Source organism: Mesoplodon bidens (assembly GCF_964165515.1).
Source record: "Mesoplodon bidens genome assembly, chromosome: 7".
NCBI classification, from domain to species: Eukaryota; Metazoa; Chordata; class Mammalia; order Artiodactyla; family Ziphiidae; genus Mesoplodon; species Mesoplodon bidens.
The window spans coordinates 74691908-74712846 of record NC_138164.1 but is presented as its reverse complement, the minus strand read 5'-3'; the positions used below and the strand labels follow the sequence as shown (position 1 = coordinate 74712846).

General features: G+C 37.7%; 1 protein-coding gene across 1 annotated transcript in view; it reads right to left on the bottom strand.

Moving 5' to 3' along the window:
* The window catches only part of TYR (tyrosinase), a gene marked incomplete at its 3' end in the record, with an annotated part of 90191 nt that overhangs the window by 58903 nt on the left and 10349 nt on the right, over positions 1-20939 (bottom strand). The window contains exon 2 of the mRNA XM_081239589.1: positions 18701-18917. Coding sequence (XP_081095715.1) covers positions 18701-18917 — 217 coding nt within the window. The remainder of the gene's footprint in view (positions 1-18700; positions 18918-20939) is intronic.

The following is a 20939-nucleotide window of genomic DNA, read 5'->3' as shown; positions in this document are numbered from 1 at the left end:
CACTCTATGACATAAATCACAGCAAGATCCTTTTTGACCCACCTCCTAGAGAAATGGAAATAAAAACAAAAATAAACAAATGGGACCTAATGAAACATAAAAGCTTTTGCACAGCAAAGGAAACCATAAACAAGCTGAAAAGACAACCCACAGAATGGGAGAATGTATTTGCAAATGAAGCAACTGACAAAGGATTAATTTCCATAATATACAAGCAGCTCATGCAGCTCTATAACAAAAAGAGGAGTAATTAAGATTATAGATGTGGCAAGTTTTTAGGAACTGAAAAAGTAGGGCTATATTGATGTCAGCAGTTGTTTTTAATTACAGGGACTCTCTGGGAATTTGCAAGACTCTTTTATTCAGAAATTGGAAAGAATTTGTGCTTTTCCCCTTTTTCTTCTTTTGACTTTGCCTGACCTATTCCAACTAATTCGTGCAGATATCAGATCCTCAGAGTTTCTCTGACAATAAACACTCGGTTAGGTCCCTCTATTTAATAACACTTATAATTCCCTCTTTTTAATCATTTATTTCCTTTAGATATTAATTACTCGTTCATGGTCCAGTTCTTAATTAGACTGTAAATTCCAAGAGATAAAGATCTGCATCATATTCACTAGTTATTCCTAGTATATTGCAAAGTGCCTGCACACAGTAGATGCTTTATAAAAGTTTGTTCAATAAATAATTATGGAATATTTATTTCTCTTTCTAAGACATGTAACTCCAGTTGCTAGCGTAACTTTAAAATCAATTAAACTAAAAATTTTTGGAACATGTCCTTAATGTTCCAAGGTTTATGACCGAGTAAAATGGATCATGGCCCTGAATCTGGTTCTTGTGTTTTTATTTAATAGGTGATTCTCTCAATATTCTCCTGATGGAGTAATTAATTACATATAGAGAAAGCCCTGAACAGCTTGTATGAAAAATAGTTATGGTGTTGCTCAGCATAAATGAGATGATAATAGATGTTAGGAAAGAAGAGATAGGCAATTCTTCATTCAAACAAAGCATGTTAATGGAAATAATTATTCACACATAAATCAATATATTTTGGGAGGTGTCATTAGAAAGAAGAATATGGAATGGCTAAGGAAAACAGAATTTCTTTGCTTTTTTATACTTGGTAGAAAATGAGATAAACAGGGAAAATATTATAGGAAAGAAAACAGTGGCAAGTGAGAGAAAATCAATAATTTTTCTTAGCCAAGATTAGAGGTTTCAATGTAAGTGAAGCAGCCTAGCCAAAAACTAAAACTCCCAGCAATCACTGGATCCTAGAGGGGAAAAAAAAAATTGAAAAGGCTCAAACAGAAAGACCTAACATACTTCCATTTAATATGTTCACAAAACCCATTTCCTTAAACTCCTTTATGCATAACCAAACTCATATTTAGATGTGGCCCTGTTAATGAATCGTAGACAGTGGAATGTGGGCAGAGGTAGACGGACCACCTCCAGGCTTGACCTGTATATTCCTCCTTAGGACCCTCCAAACACTCTCTTCTCTTGTCTCCCAGAAGATGCAGAAGATCCATCAGAGAGCAGGGGATAGTGGAGTCACTAAAACTACCATGTGAGAGGCCACTCACCAACAGTTAACATCCAAACTGGACTTGGTGTGAGCAAGAAATCAACCAATTTTTATTAGGTTAGGCCACTAGATTTGGGGGTTTGCTTATTACAGCATCTATATCTTGTCAGTATGGACTACTATAAAAAAGCACCATAGATTGAGTGGCTTATATACAACAGAAATCTACTTCTCACAGTTCTCAGGCTGGAAGTCTGAGAAAAGGGTGCTAACATGGTCAGATTCCAGTGAGGGTCCTCTTGCAGGTTGCAAACTGCTGAATTCTGGTTGTATCCTCACATGGTAGAGATCAGAGAAGGGGAGCGAGCTCTGTTGTAACTCTTACAATAGCACTAGTCCAATTCATGAGGGCTCCACCCTCGTGACCTCATCTAATCCTACCATCACATTGGGGAAGAGTTAGGTTTCAACATATGAATTTGGAGGGAACACAAACATTTAGTCTATAACATCCTAGCATGTTACTCTGATACATTAATTTCTTGTTATGAAAAAAGTACTCATAAGTTTAATAACTTGAGAGGTCTGGAGTAAAAGATTTTGACACTTCATTTACCACTACAGAATTAATGTTATTTTATATGAAATATAGTAGACATAATACTGTGGTAAAGGTATATGATTTTAATTTTACACATTTCAATGAACACTAGGAAAAGGGATTGTGACAGAAACTGCTACTTTTCCCACCAATATTAATTCTCCTCTTTTTCCAAACAATGAATATACTAAATGTAGGGCACATGGCCACTAGATGGAGACCACATTTTCCAGTTTCCCTTTAGAGCTAAATGTGGCCATGTCTGTGTGACCATAGGAATAAAATAAAATTGATGAGAGACAAGTCCAACTTAGGTCTTTAAAGAGAAATGGGCATGTACTCCTTTCTCCATTTTGTGGTCTTCCTACTGATTAGGATGAAGGCATTAGAATGAAAATCTACAGATGGAAGTTGGGAGTTGAGGACCATAGAATTGTACCATCAGTTCTGGGTCATCTGCCTCTTCATTGTTTCATGAGAGCAAAATAAATATCTACTTTTTAAAAACCCCATTATTTGGGTTTTCTTTCTTACAATATTTTAACAGAAGGAGAAATAGACTAATTCAACAATGTCCTGTGAAACTAATGGCATGTGGAATCTCGGAAGGAATACTTAGAACCACAGTTTCTTTTGGTGTATATACAAGTGATGTTTCTTATCCTGATTAATTACCATATTTCAAGTATTTATTAAAACTGATCCCTTTTATTAATACACTCTCTTCTACTTATTAAGCACTAAAGTTATAATTCCAAGTTCGCAAGCTTTCAAAGTTTTCATTGTCAAGTCACCTACTGTGAGGTCACCGTCACAAGATTCTGAACTTACTCTAGGATGAAAAAGAAAAATAAATACAGTTTAGGGTAAAATTATTGACAAAAGATAACAAAATTCTAATACTTTGACTAAATCCTAAGAACTACTTTCTTCATTGTAATATGACAGCAGTTTCCCACTTTTAACAAACATTATCTTATTTGATACTCACATGAACACTAGGAGATAGTACAGAAATATTATCTCCATTTTATAGATGAAAAAGATGTGCTATGTGAAGTTAAATGACATACACAGGGTCTCAAGTCTTGAGTTCAAGAGAGCAGAGAGCGTGTAATAGGGGCAGGGTGGTCACCTATGAGGTAGCTACCTTGGCTTGTAAAATCTCCCAGACAGCAGTGCCCTCAGTGACAGCTGGTGGGCAGCCCCGATGGGGAGCAGTGGCCTGTGGGCTACTGTGAGGAGAGATGACGATGGTGGAGGTGACCTCAGGCCTCACTCCACACCAGCCATCCAGCAGGTGCGACATGAGCCTGGTCTGACATCCAAGGGATGCTCTGTGAGCCCCTTCTCTGGCTGTTAACTTTTATGAGCATTACACTTTTAGATAAAAATTTGCAGAACAGATAATAATATTTGTTTTGTTGGAGGTTTACAGGAAGATCATAACCTGACCGTGACCTGACCTACGTAGACAGCTGCAAGAATAAAGGATTCAACACCAAGAAGTTTTCAACAACTAACAATGGTCCCCCCTCACCTTGCCTTTAAAAGGGCTTTCCTGAAAGCCTTTGGGGAGTCCGGGGTTATTTTAAGGCATGAGCCACCCATCTCCTGCAATAAACCTCTCTCTGCTCCAAAGTCTGACGTTTCGGTATCGTTTGGCTTCACTGTGCATCGGGCACATGGACTTGGCAGTTGGTAACAGTCGCTCTTCAAGAATCTAAGTACCCTTATCATATTTCTAAGCATTTCCTGATGAGATTATGAGCTCAGAATTTGGTATTGATTTTGGATTCCAGCTTTTATGACCTATGTTTGGATTTCAGCTCTTATGATCTATGTGCTGTAAGCAGCTGACTTTGCCTTTTGACATATTTTTTTCATCTATAAAATGGGGGTAATAAATAGAACTCACCACATAGGGTAAGGTTGATACAAGGTAGATAAATTGGATACTGAAATAACTAACATTTAGTAACCTCTCAATAAATGTTAGCTATTAGGGTTTTTTTGTTGTTGTTTTTTGTTTTAAGAAGATGTTGGGGGTAGGAGTTTATTAATTAATTAATTAATTTTTTTGCTGTGTTGGGTCTTTGTTTCTGTGCGAGGGCTTCCCCTAGTTGTGGCAAGCGGGGACCACTCTTCATCGTGGTGTGCGGGGCCTTCACTATCGCGGCCTCTCTTGTTGCGGAGCACAGGATCCAGACTCACAGGCTCAGTAGTTGTGGCTCACGGGCCTAGTTGCTCCGTGGCACGTGGGATCTTCCCAGATGAGGGCTTGAACCCGTGTCCCCTGCATTGGCAGGCAGATTCTCAACCACTACGCCACCAGAGAAGCCCAGGTGTTTTTAAGTTTTAATTTTTAAGAGAGAATAGATTTATAGTACAGTAAAAAACACACCCCTAGGGAGTACCATTTACATTATATTTTATAACTTCATTCCCTAGAGCACAATACAATAAAATTTGGATGGTGTCCCTAGAGTTGTACATTGCAGTAAACTTAATGATTTTTTTTTAACAATGGAATGGCTTTTATCTTGAAGAAAGTGGTATCTCAACACATACTCAAGCTTCTATTTCACATGTATTCCCTTGGATCCAGCTAAAGCTGTAACAGAAATTTCTGCTGAAACTGATACCTACATAAATAAAGAATCACTTTGATCCTCCTAAATTTAACTGTAAAGAAGGAAAGGATAATTATTCATAGTCTCTGGCATGAAATTGATTGGCTCTAAAAAGATGGAGACTAGAGTTAACCGCTGGTATTTGCAACTGTGATCTTTTAAGAGCAGATTTTCCTAAGTAAGTTTCTTGAGATTTATAAATCAAAAGTTTATTTTATTTTTTAAAATTCATTGAGGTAATATTGGTTTATAATGTTATATAACTTTCACATGAACAACATTATATTGAACTTCTGTAGACACTATAGCAAAAGTTTAGTACCATCCATCACCATAAGTTGACCCCATTTACACATTCTGCCTTCCTCCAACCCCTTCCCCTCTGGTAACCAATACTCTGTTCTATCTACCTGTTTGTTTTCCTTTGGTTTTGTTTGTTCATTTATTTTGTTTTTTGTTTGTTTTTTTTTTGTATAAAATCATAGAGTATTTGTCTTTCTCTGTCTGACTTATTTCATTTAGCATAATATCCTCAAGGTCCTTCCATGTTTTTGTAGATGGCAAAATTTTATATTTTTTATGGCTGAGTAGTATACCATTTTGTGTGTATGTGTGTGTGTGTACATGTGTGTGTATGTGTGTTTATCTCATCTTTATTCCTCAACCACTGATGGACACTTAGGTTGTTTCCATATCTTGCAAATAATGCTACAATGAACATATGAACATAGGGGTGCATATATCTTTTCAATTTAATGTTTTCATATTCTTCAGATAAATACACAGAAATGGAATAGCTGGTTCATACAGTAGTTCTATCCTTAATTTTTGAGGAATTTCCATACTGTTTTCCATAGTGGCTGCACCAATTTACATTCTCACCAGCAGCTGTAGAGGGTTCTCTTTTCTCCCCATCTTCTCCAATGCTTTTATTTTTTTTGCTTTTTTGATAACAGCCATTATAACGGGTGTGAGGTGATATCTCACTGTGGTTTTGATTTGTATTTTACTAATAATTACTGATGTTGAACATCTTTTCATGTGCTGTAGATCATCTTTGAAAAAGTGTCTATTCAGCTCCTCTGTCCATTTTAAAATTAGATTCTCTGTTTTTTGGTGTTTTTTAGTTGTATGAGTTTTTGTATATTTTGGACATTAACCCCTTATCAGATATATGATTTGCAAATATCTTCTCCCATTCAGTAGGTTCTCTTTTCATTTTGTTGACTGTTTATTTTTTTGCTGTGCAGAAGCTTTTTAGCTTGAGATGGTCTCATTTTTTATTTTTGCTTTTGTTTCCTTTAAGTGAAGTAACATTATCCAGAAAGATCTTGCTAAGACTGATGCCAAAAAGCAGAGAGGAATAAGGAAAAGTATATCTAACCTACTTTCCAAGAAGTGGAAAACTGTGTACATTTATTAGTATATTGACTATGATCCTTCTGCTTTTTGGACATCTAAAACATCCATTGTTTTCACACAAATATTACTTCTAAGATTCCCACATAGAGTGATTAGTGCTGGGCATTATAACAGATGCAGGATTGGAAGTGTATCAGAGACCTAAGTTCTGCTCTGCCAACCGAAGGAAGCCAGAATGGGACACAAAAACATAATATTGCTGCTGCATTTTGAAGTATGATGGTTACTTAAAGAAAAATCACTTGTGTTTGTGTTGAGAGCTGAAATAACCATACTTTTCTTGGAATGCCATTTTTACCTGAATGCACAATTGAGAGGTAAACTATTGTTATTCAGATTTAAGCATTTGGCAGACAATTTCTTGAAAGTAAGTATGTCACTTAAAATAAAACAACTGATGATATTTTCGCCTATAGAAAATTTGAGCTTTCAAGCAAAAATTAGAATTCTGGAAAATTTTATTCAATCACTGTAAGTTTGCCAGGTTCTCAGTGTTTAAAGACATTTCTGATGAGATTGTTGGTGATATGATATTAATAAATGTGACTTTTTAATATTGTATAATGAGATATTACAGCATTTGAAGGATCTGCATATCTCAGTGAACCAGTATTTTGTAAATGATCCATGCTTGATATTACAAAATTATAGGAAAAAAATATTCATAATGTAGATAGATCAGTGAAATTTAATGTAACAAATACAAAAAGTTAATTGATATGCTTGCAGCTTTGACAGTTCAACTAAACATTTAAGAAATTACCACTAGGTTGTTTGGCTGAGGTGACCCAGGAGTGGAGCCTACAGATTCTTTGGTGGGGCTAATGGTGGACTCCGGGAAGGCTCACGCCAAGTAGTACTTCTGAGAACTTCTGCTGCCAGTGTCCTTGTCTCCATGGTGAGATAAAGCCACCCCCCACCTCTGCAGGAGACCCTCCAACACTAGCAGGTATTTGAAAAGAGGATGTATCTTCTCTTGAAGGACACAAACTAGACTCATTACTGATGCATATTAAGAAGATATTTCAAATAAAATATTAAAGTTAGAGAGGTCAGACAGCAGAAGCAAGAAGAACTACAAGCCTGCAGCCTGTGGAAAAGAACCACATTCACAGAGAGATAGACAAGAAGAAGAGGCAGAGGGCTATGTACCAGATGAAGGAACAAGATAAAACCCCAGAAAAACAACTAAATGAACTGGAAACAGGCAACCTTCCAGAAAATGAATTCAGAATAATGATAGTGAAGATGATCCAGGACCTCAGAAAAAGAATGGAGACAAAGATCGAGAAGATGCAAGAAATGTTTAACAAAGACCTAGAAGAATTAAAGAACAAATAAACAGAGGTGAACAATACAATAACTGAAATGAAACTACACTAGAAGGAATCAATAGCAGAATAACTGAGGCAGAAGAATGGATAAGTGACCTGGAAGACAGAATGGTGGAGTTCACTGCTGTGGAACAGAATAAAGAAAAAAGAATGAAAAGAAATGAAGACAGACTAAGGGATCTCTGGGACAACATTAAAGACACCCACATTCACATTATAGGGGTCCCAGAAGGAGAAGAGAGAGAGAAAGGACCGGAGAAAATATTTGAAGAGATTATCGTCGAAAACTTCCCTAATATCGGAAAGGAAATAGCCAGCCAATCCAGGAAGCGCAGAGTTCCAGGCAGGATAAACACAAGGAGAAACACGCCAAGACACATAGTAATCAAATTGACAAAAATTAAAGACAAAGAAAAATTATTGAAATCAACAAGGGAAAAATGCCACCTTCCAATTTTCTTAATCTCAGACTCTGAAAATTCCTCTCATGCTGCTTATGAAACAGTTACTATCCTGAATGAAAGTGTTTTGCAAATCTTGTAAAGTATAAGCTGTCTTAATGCACAATTTACTTGGATTAGTAGTAACTTGCCCACATGCTTGTCTGTGTTTTGGATGCATATATTTGTAAACTGCCTGATATAGAATAAGTCATGGTATTTGCTGTTTTGTGTGCTATTGCCAAGACACGACTTGTAAACACTAGCAGAATTTCTGATGCAAATGACAGTGTCATTTGGAAAGACTTCCCAGTTGATATCTTTGCAGTTTTATAGATAAAGTTATATATACATATTGTATATGTAATATGTTTAATATATAGACATATGTATACATATATATAACATGTATATGTTTAATATATGTATACATTATTTTAAATTATTTAATTATTACTTTAAATTAATTGCACATATATACATGCATATACATGCAATTAAAAACTTTTGCTCTGTGAAGGACTCTGTTAGGAGAATGAAAAGACAAGCTACAGACTGGAAGAAAATATTTATAAATCATATATCTGACCAAAGAATTTGTATCTAAAATATGTAAAGAACTCTCAAAACTCAACAGTAAAAAAACTAAATCCAATTAGAAAATGGGCAAAAGATATGAAGAGGCATTTCATCAAATAAGATATACAGATAGCATCGCAACTAAGCAAATGAAAAGATGTTTAACATCAATAGCTATTAGGGAAAATCAGATTAAGTCCATCGTGAGATATCACTGTATACCTATTAGAATAGCTAAAATACAAAGTAGTGAGAATACCAAATGCCGCTGAAGATGCTGAGGAACTGGGTTTCTCGTACATTGTTGATAGGAATGTAAGATTGTACAGCCACTCTGGGAAATAGTTTAGCAGTTTCTTAAAAAACTAAATATATACTTACCATACAAGCCAGCCATCACTCTTCTGGACATTTGTGTTGGAGAAATAAAAACTTGTGTCCACACAAAAATCTGTACATGATTGTTTGTAGCTGCTTTATTTGTAATAGCCCCAAACTGGAAACAACCATAAAGTCCTTCAATAGCTGATAGTTAAACAAACTGTGGTATATCGAATATGGAATACTACTAGGCAATAGAAAGGAGTAGACTGTTGATACAGGCAACAACTGGGATAGGTCTCAAGGGCATTATGTCCCTGAAAAAAAGTCAGTCTCCTAAGGTCCTATACTCTATGATTCTGTTTAACATTTTCAAAATGACAGAATTATAGAGATAGATAATAGTGCTTGCTAGGGGTTAGGGATGGTAGGAGAATGGGGGCAGATGTGACTCTAAAGAAGTAGCACAAGGGAAATCTTCCTGGTGATGGAATAGTTCTGTGTCATGATTGTCATGATGGTTACCTGAATCTACAGATGTGATAAAATGACATAGAATTTGGGACTTCCCTGGCAGTCTGGTGAGTAAGAGTCCACGCTCCCAATGCAGGAGGCCCAGGTTCAATCCCTGGTGGGGGAACTAGATCCCTCATGCTGCAATTAAGAGTCTGCATGCCACAACTAAAGATCCCGTGTACTGCAACTGAGACCCGGTGCAGCCAAAAATAAATAAATAAATGAAAGAAAAGGGGAGAAAGCAAAACAAACAAACAAAAAAACTCACAAGTTAAAAAAAACAATGACATAGAATTTCCAGACATATGTATCAATAGTAACTTCCTGGTTTTGATATTGTACTATAATCGTGTAAAATGTACCCATTGGAGGAAACTGGGTGAAGGGTACCTAGGAAGTTTTTGTACTTCTGCAACTACCTGTATAATTATTTTAACACAAAAAGTATTTTTAAAATCCTCCCAGAGTTATGTAGAATCCATAGACTATACACTAGCTATTATTAACAAGGTGAAAAACATTGTTTTAATGAACTTATACCCTAAAATGCATGTTAAGAGCCTGGGTTCTGGTGTCAAGTAGCCTTGAAACTCAGCTCTTTATTTAGCAGCCATAGGTCATGAAAAATAACTTATTGTCTCCAAGTCTCAAATTCCTTTCCTGTTAAAATATAATCATGGCAATAATAATAATACCTACCTTGTGGCATCTTTACAAAGATTAGAATGAATAATATATGTATCGCTCTTAGCACAGTGTCTGACATCTAAATATACCTCGATAAATGGGAGTTGAAATTTAAAAAAAAAAGAAACTACCACTAGTTAAGTTTTGGTAGAGAAAGAAAAAGAAGATCCAGAATTATCAGAAGATATTTTTAAAACTACTGCTCCTATTCCAATTTTATATGTGTGAAGATGTATTTTCTTCAAGTTCTTCAATCAAACACCATATCATAATATGTTGAGTATAGAAGCGGACATAGAATCTAGATCTCTTCTTTTTGCAAATATACAAATCAGTGCCATGCCATTTATTATTTTTTGAAAATATATTATAATTATGTTATCTATACTGGCATGTAATGATTAATATTTATAATTTTAATGAATCAATAAATATTTTCAAATCTTCTCAGATTTAGTTTTAAAAATGCTAAGTAGCCATCAATATAACTCACATAAACAAAAGTTTTGTGGAGTTCTCCATATATTCTAAGAGTTGTAAATAGATACTGAAACCAAAATATCTTATTGAACAGATCAATTGCTGTAGAAGATTATAAAGCAGTCCTACGTATACATGAGACATAGCCAATTTGTCTTTGGTTCCTGAAGTCTCTCAACTCATATTTGTTAAGTGAATAAATGCATAAAATAGAATTCTGCTTTTCCTTTGCAGTGTTTATTGCTAATGAGTGGTGGCATTTTCACCAAGATTTGTCCCAACGAAGTGAAATCTCCAAAGACTAAATGCCTGACTCTATATTTAGAAGAGGTACATTATTAATTTGCTCCTTAAAGATCTTCTAGGACCTTAAGTTGAATTATTGGAAAATGATATTATCCTTTAGCAAACAGCCATTTTCCACATCAGTGAATTCAAATGATGAAAAAGTGAATGAAAGCTGTCTATTATGAGTAAATACATATCATGAAGACTAGTAACCTATGTATGCCAAATTATAAGGGAAGTTGGGATGACTATTGAAGATTGCAGAAAAGACAGGAGTGGGGAAAAAGGGAAACATATTTTGCATATATAGTAGGAGCTAGGTATGCATACATCCTCACAATAGCCTAAATATGTAATTATTAAATACATTTTTTAAATGAGGGAGAAGATACTCATAATGTTAGAATTGATGCTCAAATATATTGCTATATGCCTTCAAAATTACTATTTCAATCCACTTTAAAGGGCCCTGTCCCAATATGGGATGTTTTTCCTCTCTCTTTCTCTAGTGTTGCTTTCTAAAGTGGTGTTTGCCAGTACATAATACCAGCACCTTTTAATTCATAATGCAGCTGACATGTGTCTTAAATAAATTACTTTACTTTCTCAACATTCACATTTGGCAAGAACAATTTGCATGTCAGTACAACTGGTAGAAGCGGGAAGAATTGGAAGAGTCGTTTAAAATGTATAAACACATGGGGACTGACCTTTTTTTTTTTTTACAGAGAGAGCTCCAGGGTATATTACTAACACATTTGTTGCTAAAAGTTTACTGAGTATCAAGCAATAATATCCTCAAACTTTAAACTACTTATTCTGTTTTTAAGGGTTTTTTTTTCTGAAAAAAAATATACAACTGTGAGTTTCTACCACACAGATGTCTGAACAATGTCAATGGGTCTAAAAAAATTGTTTCTGCAAAAAATTAAAATGCTCCCTAATGCTCAAACAGTCATAGCTTCTAGCAGGCTCTCACCGCACCCTGACTAGAGAGCTTCTAATGGACAGATAAAATGAATATATTCTGGTCTTGCCACCCTTCAGCTTTGGGAAGCAAAGCACTGATTAAGAATTTAAAAAGCATTTGTGTATATAGGAATTAAGCTTGACTTGTGTTTTGTGAACCTAAAACATAAATATTAACTCATCCCTGAGAGCAGCTTCTTCCCTAGAAATCTTAAAAACATGCTTGAATATCCACAAAGCCTTCTCCATAATATAGCACTCCATATTATTTCAGGCTTTTAAAAAATGTAACATTATCTCCTAATAAAAGAATCACAATTCAAAGCAAGCCCAATTGGAAAATAATATGCAGGACACTTGTTCGAATTTCCTACATGTAATAGGAAGGGTCCTATTTGCCCTAAGAACTTGGAGTAAAGAGAAAAAAATGTTATTCTTCAAGTCAAATGAGTTGAATCAGTTCATTCAACTAGAAGAAGACAGGTTGTCTCCTAAACTCATTAGAATAACTACTTCACTGAAGATGGTACATCAGCTTAAACAGTGAATATTAAATATCTCAAGACTGTTGTGAGGATTAAGTAATAAAACACGTGGGAAATGAGAATGTCTAGCACATAGAGGGTTTTATTGTTATTATTATGATCAGGATCATTGCCTGTTCAGAATATCAACAAGGTTGGCAAGGTGATCATTCTGGGGAGTTAAGTAATCCAGGCTCAGAAAGGTTCTCCTGATCTGGATAAACTCTTTCTCAAAACCCTCCACCTCATTCTGAGTCAGTGTACACCAAACTATACCAAGCTACGCAGCTTTCTGATTCTCTTAGAATTGGTCAAGAAGGTGTGTAGGGGAGGGCTTGAGCCTTCCCATCACTAGAATGTCTCACCTCATGTAAACTATCTCCTTAGCATTCTGGTTTATACAACAGTTGTCAATGTAATTTATCTTTGAGTTTGCGTGACCATTTCTGGATATGCTAAGAAAGTCCATTTCTTAGGCAGGAAGACTGGAGACTAGATCATCCTTTGAGACGTCATTGTGCCTGGCCACTGGCCTTTCTCTTCAAGTATGCATACTGTTACCTTAAGATTTCATTCAAAATTTCAAAACCCCAATTAACTTTCATGAAAGCCCAGAGTTTATTTACCCATTTCCTGGACTGCTCCTCAAGAAATTCTGGCAAATGAGGAGGTAAGATACTTCCCAGGTAGTCACAATAAAATAGAAAGGGTGAAAGGGCTGCATGAAAACACGTTCTAGAGAATCATAATAGACGGATTTTTTTAGAAGAGCTGTTACATAAACTAGATTTTTTAGTGGTGTATACTTAAAAGGACAAAACAAGGACCAATTATTAGAAGTCAGTGGCAGACATTTCATAATCCTCCTCAATGTGATGCTTACATTTCTACCTCCTATTTAGTCATCAAGAGTTTCTGATACTCCATACCCTAGAGTTTAGAAGAGTTTCTATACTCTAACCAACTCATCTTCCTCTCATTCTCCCTGCCTTGGATAAAGCCTTCACCATTCATCATCCTCCCACAGCTCATTAATTAGTCTTTCTGCATTCTGCTAAGGGCACTAGATTCACATCTTTCTGAAACATAGATAGAATCATATCAAGTTCCTGCTTAAAAACCCCTCTTGACTCCCATTGTCTATAGCAGTGTTTCACACAAGGTATTTAGACATGTTCTTGAAGATACGAACATTAGATCATGACTTTTAAACTTTGGGTTTTCAAACATATCTCTTCTACAGGGAAGATATGAATGGTATTTACAAAGAATAAATGTTAGTTTCTTAATTCCCTAGGGATCTGTGGACATATTCTTAGGAGCCTATTTTTTTCCCTCTCTGGAGAAGATTTAGAAACATGGGTATTCACAGCATATTCTAAACCTTCTATACCTCTTTGTTATTTCCCACTACAAACTTAATATTCTAGCCATATACATTTTCTCATTTTGTTGTATCTAATCTTATGCTTTCAATACTTCTATTCTACTGCATATGTTGTTCCCACAGCTAGAAGTGCCTTTCCTTCTCTGCTCTTCTTGGTGAGAAATTATTGATATTTCAAGATCCGGTTCCAATTTCTCCAGGTTGGGAGATGTTTCTGGTTTAGTTCTGGGTTCCTACCTCATTTTATATTGAGCATCATATTGTGTTTTCCTTATGGGTTTGTGTGATGTTTTCTCACTAGCTGGTGAGCTCCTCAAGGTCAGAAACTGTGTAATAGTCATCTTTTCATGTCTTTGGACTTTTATAATTTCACAGAGTACCAGGTTCATGGAGGACTCTTTAAGTTGAATGCAATTAGATTTTGTCTTAACCTAAAGAACATCCTGTTCTTCCTTATGAGGTAGGTTGATCTCTGTTCTTGAAAGACCACATAGAGATACTATTATAGTGGGCATCTCAGCAAAATGAGAGATGTTGAACTGAATACATTGAGAAATGTCTTCCAACTATATGTTCCATGGTTCTAAGTTGCACTGTGCTTGGGGCTGAGAACATACTATTAAATTAGAGTTGTTCCTTGTTCCTGCACCTTCTTCTATTTTAGGTAACAGGAGCTGCCTTTGCTCTTGACTCCTTGCTTCTGGGAATTCACTCTGAAAAGCAGTAGCTTTTACCTTCAGAAATGTTCCCTCCCTGGATCTGTCTCAAGAAAGTTCCTCTTCTATCTTTCCTCTTCCCTATTTTTTTCTCTGCACCTAGCACATCATGATTTATTTTCTCAGGATACAGTCTATACTTAGTTTGTAAGCTAATTGTCAGAAAAATTAATGATTGATAACTGAGTTGTCAAAAACTAATTCCAGTTTAACATAATAATAGCTGCCATTTTTTGAAGAAATGTTATATGTTCCTTACATATATTATATTATTTAATCTTTACATGAACCCTCTAAGTTATTATTCTTATCTACATTTTCCAGATGATGAAATTAAGGCCCTGAGAGTTAAATAGCTTACCGAAGGTAACAGATCTAGGAAGTGGTAGAGTTTAGAGCAAATCCCAGTCAGTTTGATTGCCTTTAACCACTTCCCTAAACTGCCATCCCACCCCATTCCCCAATACCCACAGCAGTACAATTTTTGCATTATCATTATTATAAAGTGTGAAATACAGGACACCATGGGTAGTCAGAGATTTGCACATGAGAAGATTCTTCTTTGAATTGAATAGCCCATACTCCACAGGGACCACCTAATCAGAAGACTACCTTTTATAATGCATATTAATTCTTCTTTGCTTTATGTGTTTCTTTTATACAATTCATAAATCACACATTTTCAATCTTCACTTCAGCATTTAAATCCAAGAGGACAGCTGAGGTTACATAAATAACTTCAGTAGACAAAAATGCAACAGTTCCTCCATCCCAGGACTGGCTGTGGGAATTTGTTGTATGGGAAATACATCACATACTTCTCATGAGACCCAAAAGAAAAAAGGGCAGCAATAACTGTGAGGTTCAATTAAAACTGACAGTTCAATTCCACCTGCATTTATTGAGAGAGAAGAGTGCAGTGTTTGCCAGTGCTCCTGCTTCTCCAGAGTCCTGCTTTCGTGGCAGCTGTACTCACTTGAGCCCTCCTCCTAGACCAGACATCCCACATCCCCACCTCCCATCCTGGTTTTGAGATCAAATGTGTCTCTCAAGTGAGCAAAATATTCTCTCGATCTTTGTCTTTGTCCTTCCCCACTGAAAGGAACGAATGTTTCTTGGAGATATGGCTGATTCCAGGCTTTGGGCAGTGTAGGTACAAGGTGACTCTAGAATATTTTGTTGTACCAGAAAAAAAGAAAGAGCTAAAAAAATGATAGGGTCATGAAACAGAGACATAAGAATTGGCTTGAAGGTGTGCCCAATGGTGAGATCTGGCACCATTTTTGTACAGTGGGGAATCTGGTCCACACATAAAACAGGTGATCAAATTAGCATCACCAAAGTGAGACAGAGGGTCATCGTGTGCCTTCATATGTTATATGCTCTTAGAAAGACACGAAACCACTTCTGTAAAATTCTGGCTAAGAATACATTACTTGGATCCATTCTACTAAAAATTCTATTAAAAACAGGAGCATTCTGTTAAAAATGGGGGGACTGTATTCTCCAAAAATGTGAATCTCGTCAGAAAAAAAAAAGGCTGTGGAAATATTTCACATTAAAAGAAGGCTAAAGAGAAATGGCAACTAAATGCCATCTGACCCTAGACTGGACTCTTTTACAGAGAAAAATGTTGTAAAGGATATTATTAGTGTATTGAAAAAAATGCAATATATACAGTAAATTAGATTAAAGAATTACACCTATATAGAATTTACTGAAGTTGATAACTGTTCTGTGGTTATGTAAGAGAATATTCTTGTTCTTGGGAAAAAAACACTGAAATATCCAAGGGTAAAGCATTCTGATCTATGCAATTTACCCTCAGATGGTTCAGAATGAGAGAGAGAGAAAGAAAAAAAACAAGTGTAAATGGTAAGTGAATCTCGGTAGAAGGTATATGTGTAGTTTTGTACAGTTTTTATTGTTGTAATTTTTCTGTAAACTTAAAATTATTTCTAAAGAAGAGAGTAAATAAATGTGTCACTGATCAGGAAAAGCTCTTGTTGGTGGCTCAGATCAATGTTTTCTAACATTTTGCTACCAGTAAATAGGCTTCATACAACAGGTATAGACAAACTAAGTGATGGGTTAGGTGCAACTGGAAGAGCCCTAGATATTATTTATGTTTTCATGTATCAAACACATATTGAACACCTATTATGTGCCAGATAATGTGCTATAATGTCTTTTCTCTCTTTCTCAAGAAAGCATACTAGACTATGAGTAAATAAGAATAGCTTATTGGAAAAAAAATAATTCACAGATATAACTTATTAGTATTCACAAATTATTGACAATAAATGTGATGTCCTCTACTGACTCTGCGCATTAGAAACTCATTTGAAAGCCACTGGCTGAGCTGACATGGCTCAAGCCAGTTTTATTCTTTAACTTGAGGCCCAGAGAAGTGAGGCTCCCCTACCTTCTTTCCATGATAAGCCCATGTTCCTTAATAACAGAGTTTATGCTTTCTCACTGTTAGAAAATCTGCCTGAATAACCTATAATGTACTATAATTCCCTGAAGGATGGAGCCCCACTTTATAATGTTATTAAGTCAGCATCTGGAATCCTGCTATTAACCCCTGCACAGTCCAATAGGACGCCCAATGCACCCATGTGGTGAACACCAAATTGTCTGTGTGCCTTTGTCTTAGTCTGTAGGCTCAGAGACTCCTGGGCACCAGGCATTGCCTTCTCGTGTTATATTATTGAAGGACTAGCTTGATATTTTCAACCTTCAAGAAACGCTCAACTCACTCAGGGTCATCAGAGTACAATGGAAAGGACTCTTGGATTTTGGCACTTGCCAAATCTAGGAACAGATTTAGCTCTGCCACTTACCGAATGGGTGGTAGCCAAATTACTGATATCTCTGATCCTGTTTCCTCTCTTTAAATTGGAAATAATGATGCTATCTTCCTCAGAGGATGGTTGTAAGAATTAAGTGAGATGGTACTATACAGAATCTTTGGCACGGTGCCTTGCACATAGAGATTACTTGGAAAACGTTAATTACTAATATTATTTAAGGAAAATAAACACAATTTTTATTCTAATAGCTGTGCCAAGGTTCCTCTTTAGAGTGACACTCTCCTTGTTTAAATTGCTTCTGAGGTAGAGCAAGGCCCTAAGACCTTCTGGATTAGAAAAATATAAGGAAATGAAAGAGACAGAAACACTATCCTGCACAGCTGAGCAACAGAAATTAGAGGACAAAGCAACAATCACAATGACAAGAAACAAACAAAAAACATTAAGGAGGAAGAAATAGGAAAAGAGAAATTTTTGTCTCCATGGTCGGGTGCCAAAGAGTTTTTAGGAGGTGGAATGTCTAGTGTTAAATTTTGAGTTATCTGCCTTGCCAGAATTGGTCCCCTATGTCTCCCCGGAACTCAGATTAAATCTGTAACTTGAGTGAATATTCCTATTTTTTGTTTGTTTGTAGGTTTGTTTCCATAATGAAAATTGAGATGGCAGAGATGGGTTTCATGACTCGGTCAGCACTGAGCAGAGAAGCATGAACAGATGCTGAAGGGAAGATGCAAGCAAAGTTGAGAGCTTTTCAGGAGAAGTAGGTAGGCCTTAGAAGAGACTATGATAAGGAATCTCTGATGAAACACAGAAATCTTGAGGGATAACGGGACGGGGCCTTAACCTTACATGGGGATTTTACCCTTATTATAGTTAAAAGAACAGACTTGTCTCAAACAGGCTAGCATTCAGAATATTTTATTTTTTCTTTTATTTATGTATTTTTTTTACTAGCTCACCTGTTTACTGTAAAAGGATATAACTCAGGAACAGCCAGATGGAAGAGATGCAGAGGGCAAGGTGCAAGCTACAGAATATTTTAAACTAGATAAAAATACTAAAAGTTAGAAAAATATTATAGGTCCACAGTCCTATATCTATAATTTCAAAATACAAAAAGGTCAAAAAATGTATTATTTTGTTTGGCACCAATAGTTTTTTAGTGTAAAACCTGAGTTTATTCTCCATTAGGCTGCCTCTTGTCTCAATTTATTGACCTGGTGCGTATCTTCATACATTTTGCTGAAGAGTTATTCAGTTTCAGATTATGTGTGCCCCTCATACTCTCCTAGGGTTATTGGCCATATATGTACACATGCCACATGCCCTTACTCAACTCAGAAAATTCTGAATTCTCAAACACTTCTGGACCCAGGATTTTGAATAAGAGATTATAAATATGAATTCAGAAAAAAAAAATTTAAATGAGTGGAGAAAAGGGGATTACCTTCCAGTGTATTTCTAAAGCTGAAGTTGGCAGCTTTATCCATGGAACCCGATTCATACTGGGTCAAACTCAGGCAAAATTCCACATCAGCAGAGGAGGGGAGCCTTGGGGTCCTGGCTTTGTCGTGGTTTCCAGGATTGCGCAGTATTGGTCCCTCGGACGTCCCGTTGCATAAAGCGTGACGGCTGTTGTACTCTTCCAATTGGCTGCAGACGACCTGCACAAAACGCCTTTATGTTAAAGGGGTGTTGTATCCACCTCTAAGTCAAAGGGGAAAGGTAGGGTGGTTGAGGTACCTGATTACCATATTTGGATTTCTAATTATCAGGAGATTAATGTTTTAAAGTAAATTGTTGAAGGAAACAGCTTTCTGAGGGTGGCAGAATAACCCATGAATGTTAAAATTCAGAACAGAGTTCTAGTCTTGAATCTACCACTTGAGAAAATAAATTAAATACCATAGGTCTCCCCTGTGTCGGACGGCAGGGAAGATGGCGGAAGAGTAAGACGTGGAGATCACCTTCCTCCCCACAGATACATCAGAAATACATCTACACATGGAACAACTCCTACAGAACACCTACTGAACGCTGGCAGAAGACTTCAGACCTCCCAAAAGGCAAGAAATTCCCCCACGTACCTGGGTAGGGCAAAAGAAAAAAAGAATAAAGAGAGAAAAAGAACAGAGACGGGGGGCTTCCCTGGTGACGCAGTGGTTGGGAGTCCGCCTTCCGATGCAGGGCATGCGGGTTTGTGTCCCCCTGCCCCAGTCCGGGAGGATCCCACGTGCCGCGGAGCAGCTGGGCCCGTGAGCCATGGCCGCTGAGCCTGCGCATCCGGAGCCTGCGCTCCGCGGCACGGGAGGCCACAGCGGAGAGAAGCCCGTGTACCGCAAAGAAAAAACTAATAATAGTAAGGACAGGACCTGCACCAGTGGGAGGGAGCTGGGAAGGAGGAAAGGTTTCCACACACTAGAAGCCCCTTCATGGGCGGAGACTGCGGGGGGTGGAGGGGGGAAGCTTCGGAGCCACGGAAGAGAGCACAGCAACAGGGGTGCGGAGGGCAAAGCGGAGAGATTCCCGCACAGAAGATCAGTGCCGACCAGCACTCACCAGCTCGAGAGGCTTGTCTGCTCGCCTGCCAGGACGGGAGGGGCTGGGAGCTGAGGCTCTGGCTTCGGTCAGAACGCAGGGAGGACTGGCGGCATGAACACAGCCTGAAGGGGGCTAGAAGCCGGGAGGGAGTCCGGAGAAATGTCTGGACCTGCCGAAGAGGCAAGAGACTTTTTCTTCCCTCTTTGTTTCCTGGTGCACGAGGAGAGGGGATTAAGAGCGCTGCTTAAAGGAGCTCCACAGACGGGCGAGAGCCGTGGCTAAAAAAGCGCGAACCCCAGAGACGGGCATGAGACGCTAAGGCTGCTGCTGCCGCCACCAAGAAGCCTGTGTGTGAGCACAGGTCACTCTCCACACCTCCCTTCTGGGGAGCCTGTGTAGCCCGCCACTGCCAGGGTCCCGGATCCAGGGACAACTTCCCAGGGAGAACTCACGGCTCGCCTCCGGCTGGTGCAACGTCACGCCAGCCTCTGCCGCCACAGGCTCGCCCCGCATTGTGCCCCTCCCTCCCCCCGGGCTGAGTGAGCCAGAGCCCCCGAATCAGCGGCTCCTTAAACCCGGTCCTGTCTGAGTGAGGAACAGACGCCCTCCGGCGACCTACACGCAGAGGCGGGGCCAAATCCAAAGCTGAGCCCCGGGAGCTGTGCAAACAAAGAAGAGAAAGGGAAATCCCTCCCAGCAGCCTCGGTAGCAGCGGATTAAATCTCCACAATCAACTTGATGTACCCTGCATCTGTGGAATACATGAATAGACAACGAATCATCCCAAATTGAGGAGGTGGGCTTTGAGAGCAAGATTTATGATTTTTTCCCCTTTTCCTCTTTTTGTGAGTCTGTATGTGTATGCTTCTGTGGGAGATTTTGTCTGTATAGCTCTGCTTTCACCATTTGTCCTAGGGTTCTATCCATTCGTTTTTTGTTGTTTGTTTGTTTTTTACTTAAAAATTTTTTCTTAATAATTATTTTTAATAACTTTATTTTATTTTATCTTACTTTATTTTATTTTCTTTTATCTTCTTTCTTTCTTTCTTTCTTTCTACTTTTTATCCCTTTTATTCTGAGCCGGGTAGATGAAAGGCTCTTGGTGCTACAGCCAGGAGTCAGTGCTGTGCCTCTGAGGTGGGAGG